Source organism: Mytilus galloprovincialis, chromosome 7, assembly GCF_965363235.1.
Source record: "Mytilus galloprovincialis chromosome 7, xbMytGall1.hap1.1, whole genome shotgun sequence".
In the NCBI taxonomy this organism is placed as follows: Eukaryota; Metazoa; Mollusca; class Bivalvia; order Mytilida; family Mytilidae; genus Mytilus; species Mytilus galloprovincialis.
In genome coordinates this window covers 22,255,335-22,268,075 of record NC_134844.1, presented here as the reverse complement: position 1 = coordinate 22,268,075, position 12,741 = coordinate 22,255,335, and the positions used below count along the sequence as shown (strand labels likewise).

The following is a 12,741-nucleotide window of genomic DNA, read 5'->3' as shown; positions in this document are numbered from 1 at the left end:
CATTAATAATTTCGAGTCTACAGAAAATTCGATATGGAATCGTTGGTTAACCAAAAGTATCTCAAATAATATGGAAACTGAATATGTGTTTTTGGTGTACTTGATTCCTGCATTTAAAGACGAGAGGAAGCATGTATTGTTGATGAATACCTATAACAACGACATTTGAGATCTATTCACTTTCTTTTCCTTCATAAGCCATACGCCGAGCTGTGTTTGACACTTTTCTTTTCCAAAATATTTGAAATCATAAATTTTGAGTGCCAATAACCAATAAATATATGGAAATAACTCTCCAACAAAGAGCCGCTAATGCCTCTTTTCGTTTAACTTTTTATGTTGTTCTTTCTTTAAATTGTAATGGTTGTTGCACAATCCAACACGGTTTTTTTTAAATCATATAAAAGCCTTCCCGAGCTTCAAGAATGTTAAGCATTGAAAGGATCATTCATCAGTTTAATGTGCACTTAATGGGTTGCTCCTAAATCCTATAATGTTCGTTCAAATATATATGTAGAAGTTATCGATCAGTATTAAAGAAATTATACATCGAAAGAAAGTTGAATGCTGAAAGCCATACTAATCTTGCTGAAATGTTTGAGATTTTCAAATCATAATAATAATAACTTTCTATGTAATGTGGTGACTGTCTGAAAAACGCTGTAAGTTCAGCACTATTTAAGTACTCATTATAGTCCTTATATGAACTACAACGATGAAAAAAACCTTGACGTCATTGCTAAGTTTGAATCTTGCTGTAATTACTATACTGTTAAGTTCATTCCAAGAGACTTTTTATGAAATGACATGATAAAGACTAAGTTATAAATTGACGCAAATGACTGTCTTAATAATGCTGTGTGGTCTGAACTGAAATTTCAAGGGAATAAACATATGATTTGTTTACAAACAAAAAAAACTACATTGCTTGGGTTATCTTTCGTCATATTGGTAAAAAATATCACCTGTTAAGTAAAAAAACAACACCAATAGACTGTCTCTAAGGTAGTAGGGTGGGGGGGGGGGGGGGTGTCTTGTTTTAAAGCCATAGAATATTTTGATAATTTGTCAAAATGAAGTTTATATCATGTTTTTGTCAAAAATATAATAAAACATATGGGTCACCGTGTCTTTTTCACACTACGGGTTGAGCAAAATTGTCAGATTTTGTATAGGTTTTGCATGGAAAACCCAAATATGGGTCATAAAAAGAAAACTACACCATAGAATGTCAAGATAAGATAATAATATGCTTTCAGATAAGAAAAAGAAATAATGGGGTCACCGGACTTGTTTTCTTGCTACATAATAAAAGAGGTAAGTTCATGACACATTCTTTTACAAAAGTCACTTTATCCAGTTATCTCCCTTTGTATCTGAGTTTTCTACCCTTAAATGTCAGAATTAAAAAAAAATGTATAAGAAAAACCAAAATCTGTTTTTTTTGTAAAATACAGCCATAAATATGATAAAACACATTATTTTCTATATTTAAATGAAAAGTCTTACACATAAATTACATATTACTTTCGAAATTTGCACATTTTGTTCAAGATCTAGACCGATGTTTTTTTTCAAAATCCTATCTACCTTAAACTACAACGATACAGAGTCAGGGTCGTTAAACACTTCTATATATACAGAAAACCTCGTAAGTCAACGGTTCATATTATTCTTGACGTGAGGTCAGAACTGTTAAATTCAGAATACTGAGTAACTGACTGTCTATGAACTACGTACCACTAGAAAGAAAACATCACAATTTGGCGTTAGGTGTCATATTAATCTTGATGTATAATCCAAAGTGTTAAATTCAGAATACTCATAAGCATACAGTCTATGACCTACTGCTACAAAGAAAACATATCAAGTCAATACTAAGACTCATATCAACCTTGCTGTAAGGTCCAAATTTGTATATTCATAATAATAATAAAATTGAAAATGGAAATGGGGGATGTGTCAAAGAGACAACAATCTGACCATAGAACAGACAACAACAGAAGGTCACCAATAGGTCTATAATGCAGCGAGAAACTCCCGCACCCAAAGTCTTCCTTCAGCTGGCCCCTAAACAGATATATATATACTAGTTCAGTGATAATGGACGTCATACTAGACTCCAAATTATACACAAGAAACTAAAATTAAAAATCATACAAGACTTACAAAGGCCAGAGCCAATAAGCCTTCTCTGATCTTCCACAAAAAGAACTCCTCGTAAGTCAACGATGTGGGTCATATTGATCTTGCAGAAAGGTCTAAGTTTTTAAATTTATAATAATAAACGTTTTTTAAAAAATGCATCGTAAGTCAACGCTAACATTGGTCTTATCATTTATGTAAGCAATGAGTTGATATATTCATCATGTCATCATTTCTAAGACTGTAACGATTAACTTCCATAAAACCAGTCTCTTTTTAATGTTGTAGTCTCCTATGTGTTCATCTTACATTCTTTATCTCTTTGTTAATAAGTTGTGTTGTTGATTTTTGTTATTATTTTTGTTGTTGCCATTATATTCAAGTAGTGGAATATATTCTTGTATTCTTTGTATTAGAATTTACGGATTTATGGAATATGCTGGTTTATATAGGCTTATTTCAATCGACTATTTTACAATTCAATTGCATCAAGCCATGTGTTTCGCAATTCAAACAATGTCTTTGTGATATTTTTAATGGTCTGTCTTCCTGAAATCGAAGCTTTTTGATAATAAAATAGTTGAAAATAACACATGATGTAATTTATTGGTAGGCATCGCTAGCTTTTATGTCATTTATTGGTTACAGCTGGTGCATGTAGTAAATTTTGCTTTACATGTATCATTAAGAATCGGAGAACAGGTTTAAAGTTACACTAACAGTAGCAAAAGCACAGAAACCTTGATCATGTTGATAGACTGGTTGTTTCAATGCATTTTCCAGCATAAAAAATATGTCTGCCTTTCTTATAAAATTAAGTCACTATCAACATTATATAAAAGAACAAAAAGGAGAAATGAACGTAATCTGATACCAAACGTATTTAAACGTTTTCCAACTTTTTAAAGAGGTTTCTAATAATTTAAATGTAATTTTGAAATGAAAATAGCACTTGGTTTATCTTTTATTTCTATTTTTATTTTAATACTTTAAACAAAACGAACACTGACTAGTCGTTAAATAGGGACGTACAAAAAAGATTTCTGCCTTCTTCAGGTTAAATATCACCACACTATATATTCATCTAACTTAAATGAAGGACAGTGGTTACTGAAGTACGTTGTAAGTTACAGTTCAATGTAATATAATGTTTGATTCGTTATTCATTCGTGTTCCTCAGCAAGATACATTGTCTCCTTTGTTCCTTATTGTCTTTTGTTGCTGACTCATTATTATCTAATCAGAATATGCTAATAAACATTTAATCAACATCTCTGAAAGTTAACATCATTTTTTAAAAGATATGTTGAGTATTCTTCAATGAGATTCAAACAAACGACAAAATTACCAAAAAGACATTAAAATATCAACATAAGGTTCAACAGGATAAATGTCCATACAAATCCACCGAGGTGCAAACTATTTTAATTGATTAAAATGCTTTAAACTACCAAGGTTTGTAAACACCAAGATTCAAAATCTCTGTTAATTTTTTCTTCTCAAAATAAGCAATCGTTTAGATTTGGCAAGACTGTCTATTGTTAAGTTTTGTCTGTAATACGATAAGTTTTATCTGTAATACGATGTATGCAAATGTACCTTTATAATTGCCATTTGCTATATTAAGAATATGATATTGTGTGCTACAAATTTGGATGATGAATTGTTGCATTGTTCTATAAACGAATGGATTGTCTTGTATTCTCCTTTATTTGAAAATAAGAAGAGATTAATTGTTTGACTTTGGACAAGATAAAAATGATTTTGTGTCGGAAGATTCGAATAAAGAGAACTTTAAGTGTATTTCCATAAACGGTATATTTTATTTGGTTTTAAATCTTACAATCTAAGTCTATATGGATTGATTAATCGCCAATAGGAAATGGAATGAAACATATATTTTCCACGCAACTATTAACACGTGATAAAACGATAGACAGACCAGATTTAAAACTCATTAAAACGTTTAAGATAACACTTTTGCGGAAGAAAATTACTCAAATCCAAAACATTTATTATACTTTAAACACTAGTTTGGAATTAAGCATGTTTTTTATATGCACAGAGCCAAAGATAGCCTTAGACACATTTCTTGATTTAACGTGCTCTTCAACTTCCTAAAAGAAAGTAAAATCACAATACTGAACTTAGAGGAAAATCAAATAGGAAAGTCCATAATCACATGGCAAATTCAAATAACAAAACGCATCAAAAACGGATAGACAAGTACTGTCACATTCCTGACTTGGTACAGGCATTTTCAAATGTAGAAAATGGTGGAATAAACCTGGTTTTATAGCGCTAACCCTCTCACTTTGATGACAGTATCATCAAATTCCGTTATATTTACATTGATGCGTTAACTAAACAGACACAATAAATAAAATAGTCAAAATATGGGTACATTAGTCACCATCGTATAACAATTTTAATTGTTTATGCCTTTTGAATGATTGATTTTGGCAGCATTGATAAGTCTTGTGTAGGTAAAATGCCCATTTGGTGTATTTATTCATCAGTCTGGTATCTTTAATGAGTTTTTCAAACTACGTTGTCGATGTCCCAATTTCTAGAGTATCACTTTTCTTGCAATAAGCACTCAATTACTGACATGACCATTGATACGCAATTTTTGTAAATTAACTGTTTATAAAACTTAAACATCATTCGTATCAAGCCAGTAGTGGGATGAAACATTAACAGCGCCATTTCGTACTTTAAACTTGATGTGAAATTCTAAGACTATGCTTTCAAGGGAATATATACTTAGTCTGGTATATAGAACATTTGCATAAGTCAGAAAAAACAAGAACAAAAAAACTAAAATAAACGAAACTAGAGAAACAAATCAATAATTTGGACAGAGGGCTACACCTCTGTTAGAAAACCTGCCTATTGACTAGCATGTCTTTGGACACGTTGGAGGCAGAACATAAAAACATTCAATCAATGACTATAAAATCGGAGTGTATTTTATTATAAACACTGATTTAACACGTTTTCTATTATACACATGAGATGTAAAAAGTACTGTTGGTGTTTTAACTAAAGTGCCTTTAATTATAATCGCTCAATTACTGGACGAATTAATATCCCACGTTATCCCATAAAACCTATAGATACATCTTCGCTATTTTAAATATCACAACGTGACAACAGAATTGATTAAAACAATAGGAAATCTGAGCTAATAACGAGCTGTAATAAAGACTATTCTTTCTATGAATATTTTACAGTGTTCCTGGTAGCTGTGGTGATTTTAAAATGTAGTTATAAGCAAGAAAGAAACCATATTTACTCATGACTCATAAATCATTTTCGATATATTTTTTTAACTCTTCACATTGTAGTTTGCTATCAGTATTTAACCCGTTTTATAAATCATTGTTATATCAAATCAATAATTATGCAATCTCATACTAGACTTATAAAATAATTTGGGGCTACCACTATCATAAAAATACCAAATGTAAAATATCTTAAACTAAAAGGTAAAAATGATAAATCTTAACATTAATACAGTCACAATCTTGTGTGTTGTGCCATTTTGCACTCGTTGAAGATAAAGCACTTTCAACTTTAGTAGGGCAAAATCTACATTCAACGACAGTTAAATACAAAACATAATTCAATCTATCCTAATATGGGATAGATTGCTTTAACTCTGTGAAGCTGCCGTTTCAGTTATTCGAGTTACCTTTCTTTATACAGTTTCTTTATAATGTAGGTTTGCAATTTTCTGAAAATCAAACTAAGTTTCTCGAAAAAGGGTCATGTGGCCTAGCGGACCAATATCGTCTGTGACGTCAATATATCGTCTGCATTGGAGTTCAGAGATTTAAGAAGAAAAGGCAGACATTTTTCGTCAGAGTAAATTCTGGGTTTTGTATTAATATATTTCTATGTAATGTAAGAAAAACCCACCCTCCCACCTCTTGATTTCAAAACGTGTATTTTGGCGATATATCATTGGCGTTCAGAGATTTAAGAAGAAAAGGCAGACATTTTTCGTCAGATTTTTCAGATTGTGTGAAAGTAATATGGGAAGAACGGCCCGGAAGACTAGGAGCCCGTATGCGGCTGCCAACAGGAAGTCCGCACACCATTCTTCAGATGGGGAAACAGTTATTTATCGGAGGACTGGAAGTGTGAATGCCACTACTCAGCGAGTTCCCCAGCAGCAACCGACCGCAAGCCTGAGTCCTGAGTTGGAGCAGGTGGCAGATACTGTCACCCAACGCATCGTGCCAGAATTAAAGGACCAAATAGCTAAAGCAATTGAGGCTATCCAGAGGACACCCACACTCTGCTCAACCCCAGATACAGATTTGTCAGGTATAAATCTCACTAATAACAGCATACTTGTAAATGATAATGATAATATTGCCCCTGTTAAAAGTTTCAATGATGACCTTGGGGTGCACATTTCACAGCAAGTGAGAGACAAAATTATTAATGGGGAATATGTAGAATTAGAAAACTTATTGCTTATTTCTCATTCCGAGCAAACAAGGGCAGTAGTTATGGATAATAATGGAAATCTTAATTTAAAACCAAAATCCGGAAAGAAAATATCCGACATTAATACATGGTTCGATGCTACTTAATTTATACTAGCATTTATACAGCAGCACATCCTAGTAGTACCCCGGGTTTACTGAAGTATATTTATAATGTAAAATTGGGGGCAGGCAGATGTGCTGATATGGGTTGGTTAACCTATGATCAACAATTTAGACTAAAACGTGCCAGAAACCCATCAATGAATTGGGGTTGTGTAGACATGGAGTTATGGCTTCTGTATATTTCCCAGGGTGTAACTCCTACACAAGAACCTCAAATATCTCAAATGAATGCAGGAAAATGTTTCTTGTACAACAATAAAGGTAGATGTGGCCGTTCAGCTTGTCGTTATCTTCATAGGTGCTTAAAATGCGGGGGTGCTCATGCAGCTTTGTTTTGCAATTTAAAAACTACACAAAACAGTCAGAATGAGAAAAGAAAGCCTTATGAATCATTTCGGAGTGATTTTCGGAGAGAAAAAAGCTATAAAAACAATTTCAATGGATTCAGATTTAAGTCCGCATCGTCAGTCCCAGGAAGTATATAGCCAGTATAGGCTAACGGAATTAGGAAAGACACCGATTAAAGTGGAAAGATTAAGACATTTTTTAAAAAGTTTTCCAAATAAAATTGATGCACATATATTGTTAGATGGATTTACAAATGGATTTAAAGTAAATTACATGGGTCCGCGTCAAGCTGTAAATTGTTCGAATTTGATTTCGGCAAAGCAGCATGAGTCTGAATTAGAGGAAAAAATTACGAAAGAGATTCAGGCAGGGCGAATAGCGGGCCCCTTTAAAAACAAACCTTTTTCTAACCTCCGCTTATCACCGATAGGGCTTGTAGCTAAAAAGCCTCCTCCTGGCTCTAAAATTCACGGATGGCGTATGATACAACATTTGAGTTATCCACTGGGAAGTAGTATTAATAGTTTTATTGACCCCCAATTAGCAACTGTGCAATACACATCCTTTGACAAAGTTCTTGGCACTATTAGTAAACTAGGAAAGGGGGCAGAAATGGCACGAATGGATATAGTCTCGGCATTTAGATTATTAATATTGCACCCTGATGAATTTGTTTTATTTGGTTTTCGCTTTCAAGACAACTTTTATTTCCAGAAAGCGCTCCCAATGGGATGTTCGGCGGCGTGCGCGCTGTTCGAAAAGTTTTCATGTTTTTTAGAGTGGTTGGTCCGTTTTCAATCGCTCAAGGAATCAATAGAGCATTATTTAGACGATTTCCTGCTTGCCGGAGAAGCTCGGTCGGGGGAATGTTTACATCTCATGAACAATTTTAGGACTATTTGCAGCGATATTGGAGTTCCTCTAGCGGAGGAAAAAACTTTAGGTCCTACGTGTATTATGACTTTTCTGGGATTAGAAATAGACACTTTGGAGATGGTTATTCGGATACCACAAGACAAACTAACAGAGGTTAAGGGAAAATTGGAATTGACTATAAAGAAAAGAAAAATCACTCTAAGGGATCTTCAATCTTTAGTGGGCTCCCTAAATTTTTGTGCCAAAGCAATTCCGTCAGTTCGGGCTTTTAACAGGAGGTTTTGTGATGCTATGTGCGGTATACAAAGGTCAAATCATTTTATCCGAGTAACACTAGGTATGAAGGAGGACATAAAAACTTGGCTTACATTTCTCGAGAATTTCAATGGTACTTTGGCTTTTGGTGAGAGCGAATGGCTTTCAAATAGTAAAATTCATTTGTTTACAGATAGCGCTGGTAACCCAGATTTAGGTTGTGGGGTTTATTTTTCAGGCCGATGGGCTTATTTTCAATGGCCTTCTAGTTGGGAAAACACTGACGTTATGGCTGATATAACCTTTTTGGAGTTGGTGCCTATTGTGCTATCGATTTTGTTGTTCAAAGAGGATTTGTACAACAAGCGAATACTTTTTCATACAGATAATAAGGCACTTGTGAGTATTTTGAACAAGAAATCCTCAAAATCGAGACGGGTGATGGAGTTGGTTCGGCCTTTTGTATTACAAACAATGCTTTTTAATATGCAATTTAAAGCAGTACATATTGAAGGTCGTTCGAACTTTATCGCTGATGCTATTTCACGTAAACAGTGGCACAGATTCCGCATGGTAGCACCACAAGCAGAGACAGAGGCGACACCAATCCCAGAAACTTTTCTGCAGCTGATTTCCGGTCTGAAATTGATCGTCTAGTAGATGCCTCGCTAGCTTCGAACACGAAGGATACATATAGAACGGGATTGCGGAGTTTCGAGATATTTCGGAAAGACTTTAATATGGAGTGCGTGTGGCCGCCTCCCCCCTCGCATATTGTGCTTTTTATTGCATATTTATCACTGAAAGGGAGAGCACATAAAACTGTCAGCTGTTACGTGACTGCTATCGGTTTTCGTTGCAAGGTTCTACAGTCTCAATTTATGGACTATTCACAAAATTTTATTATACGAAAAATGTTAGAGGGTTTGAAACGCAGTAAGTTCTCGAAGGATAAGAGGCTTCCAATTACATCGGAACTTTTGACTAGGATAATTGAAAAGTTGCCATCGGTTTGTTATTCAGCATACGAATCTTTGCTTTTTGCGGCAGCTTTTTCAGTCGCCTTTCATGGCTTTTTAAGAGTTGGAGAATTAGTTTACACAAAATTAGGCCAAGCGCAAAATATAATATCAATACACGGTACACAAATTTTATGGGGAGCAAAAGGGGAGTTTATTAGGCTTCACTTAACGCACTCTAAGGGGGATCAAACTGGTAAGGGTATTTCTATTGATATAAGGAAGACGGATTCAACAGTTTGTCCAATACTGCTATTAAAAAGATACCTAAGAGTAAGACCAATTAAAAATGTTCCTTTACTCTGTCACCTTGGTGGAAAATGCGTGTCTCGTTATCAGTTCTCTGGTATATTATCTAAAGCATTGAATGTAATAGGTATTGATTCAAGTGGCTACAAGTCACATTCATTCAGAATTGGGGCAGCTTCAGAAGCCTCTGCTAAAAGAATTTCTAATGAGGAAATTATGAAGCTAGGACGATGGAAATCTGGGGCATATAGGTCATATATCAGATTGTAAAAATTTTATTTTGATGTGGTCATTTATTGACATAAAGACAATTATTGTTTATATATAGCTGTACATAGGTGGTATATATATGTTATTAAACGTTTAATTGTGTTTTAATAGGGATACTTGAGAGATATGAGAAAAAGTCTGTTTGGATAATAGGCTCGTCCATTGTAAAACATGCATTTACCCATGCCCGCACCACTTATGACGGCATCCATTTGGGTTTGAAGCGGAAAAAATGTACCATTTGGTGGCAAGGTAAAGGGGGCATGAATTGGCAAGAATTAGTACCAAGGATAAAATATTTATTAAGATTTGAACAGGAGCCAGATTTTTTAATTATACATTGTTGGGGCAACAACATAGGCTCCTGCAAGTTACATAATTTTAGACGGCAAATTAAGTCGTCTCTTTGTAAGGTTTCAGAATTGCTCCCTAAAGCTAAATTAATTTGGTCCCAGATACTACCAAGGCTAGTTTGGCGGAATGGCCAAAACATTAAGTCTCTGAACCGAGCTGCGGTCAGAATAAACAATTTTGCTGGTTGGTTATGTCTTAAGTCTGGTGGAGGATACATAAAATATCCTGAAATAACATGGAATGAGAAGGGACTTTTCAACATGGACGGTGTTCCTCTTTCAAACATGGGAAATGAACTATTTTTGTATAGAATTCAAAGTTTTCTTCAGGAAGTTGTGTAAGAGTTCCTAATGAAAGAAAATGTACAGATAATGATTTAGTGTACAAACTGTGTGGTTACTTCTAATAATGTTTTGTTGATTTAAGTCGTGCACTTGCAATAGTGTGCTATGACGTTCGTTTATTTAAAGGCTTCGCCCTGCAAGAGAAGGGATAAATATAAATATGTAGCAACCAAGTCAATAAGGCCACGGCTTGTTGCGTTGTTTTCTTTTATTTCATGGCGGTGGTCGCATGTTTAACATGTTACATGCAACCATTTGGCGGGAAAGCGACACAACGCCAAACATCTTGCTTCATGTTCACATAATGGACTCTAATATCCGTTACTGAGCTTCTGTTCCCAGGGCCAGTATTTTTAAAGTCAATGTCAGTATTGGACAGTAATGATAAAGTGCTCTTTTTGTACAGATGGTTCTAATTGATCATTCTTGATCCATGCTAATGTTATAATTGATCAATCGTGATCCATGCTAAAGTTTTTAATTGATCAATCGTGATCCATTCTTATATTATAACTGATCAACAGTGATCCACGCTAATGTGTTAATTTTGATCATTTGTGACTCATGATCATGCTAATGTTTCATCTTTATTGATGATAAATTAATGTTTGATTAATTTGTGAGCCGTGGCCTTTATTTTGCCAATAAAAATAATAGTTCATTTATATCTCTTTGGTATTTATTCAAGCATGAATCTTAAGTTAATTCAATCTATCCTAATATGGGATAGATTGCTTTAACTCCGTGAAGCTGCCGTTTCAGTTATTCGAGTTACCTTTCTTTATACAGTTTCTTTATAATGTAGGTTTGCAATTTTCTGAAAATCAAACTAAGTTTCTCGAAAAAGGGTCATGTGGCCTAGCGGACCAATATCGTCTGTGACGTCAATATATCGCCTGCATTGGTGTTCAGAGATTTAAGAAGAAAAGGCAGACATTTTTCGTCAGAGTAAATTCTGGGTTTTGTATTAATATATTTCTATGTAATGTAAGAAAAACCCACCCTCCCACCTCTTGATTTCAAAACGTGTATTTTGGCGATATACTGCTGCTGTTTTGATTTATTTTTCAGGTTTTATGGACATATTTTATTTCCTTGCACCCGATGTTGTATGATGATTCGTCATGGCTCACCAAGTGTAGAAATTCCAAGATGACTCAAGATGAGATTTTATTCGCTATGTTCCGTTCAACTTTTGATCGTGATTCTATAATTGAACTTTGTACACCTTAACTAATGGACGACTGTTGAAATATTTTGACACAGAAGCGTTGGATTAACGAACTTTTCATTCTATTAATTTTCAACTAATTTCTTGAAGGACTATCTGAAGACATTTGGCGGGAAAGCGACACAACGCCAAACATCTTGCTTCATGTTCACATAATGGACTCTAATATCCGTTACTGAGCTTCTGTTCCCAGGGCCAGTATTTTTAAAGTCAATGTCAGTATTGGACAGTAATGATAAAGTGCTCTTTTTGTACAGATGGTTCTAATTGATCATTCTTGATCCATGCTAATGTTATAATTGATCAATCGTGATCCATGCTAAAGTTTTTAATTGATCAATCGTGATCCATTCTTATATTATAACTGATCAACAGTGATCCACGCTAATGTGTTAATTTTGATCATTTGTGACTCATGATCATGCTAATGTTTCATCTTTATTGATGATAAATTAATGTTTGATTAATTTGTGAGCCGTGGCCTTTATTTTGCCAATAAAAATAATAGTTCATTTATATCTCTTTGGTATTTATTCAAGCATGAATCTTAAGTTAAATAACACACTTAAAAAATCACCGAAAAAAAAACAAAGCTTAGATTTGAGAGTTAATAACAACTAATATAAAAAAATCATGTATCTATGACTGAAATATCAATCAGTTCACATCCAACATCTTAAGGATTTAGTGTAGCAGTTGGCAAAAAACATGACATAGTGCAATGCAAATATAAGTATCGACAGACTGTAACACCGCGAATGTACAAATGTGTAAAGCCATTATATTTATTGGGACATGTTAACATTCAAATTATGTTTCATGTTTAAAACATCAAGATATAAAAGAATTAAAGAATAATTTCGGTATAAAACCACAGAACTGAAGTCTGTAATATTTTGATAAGGTTGGATTGTAGGTGAGACATTTGTTAAACAACGGATTGTAAATTTTGGATTTCTCAAAGTATATTCTAGACATTGAAGGTTGCACTTTGTAAATACAGCTGTTTCTCAAACCACGCCTCT

General features: G+C 34.0%; 1 protein-coding gene across 1 annotated transcript; it reads left to right on the top strand.

The window, feature by feature from the left end:
• Positions 1 to 6,137: 6,137 nt before the first annotated feature.
• On the top strand, positions 6,138 to 12,213 carry LOC143082555 (uncharacterized). Its single transcript, XM_076258274.1, has one exon. It carries the CDS (start codon positions 8,990 to 8,992, stop codon positions 9,785 to 9,787), a length of 798 nt encoding a protein of 265 aa, XP_076114389.1. The 5' UTR covers positions 6,138 to 8,989; the 3' UTR covers positions 9,788 to 12,213.
• Positions 12,214 to 12,741: the final 528 nt, after the last annotated feature.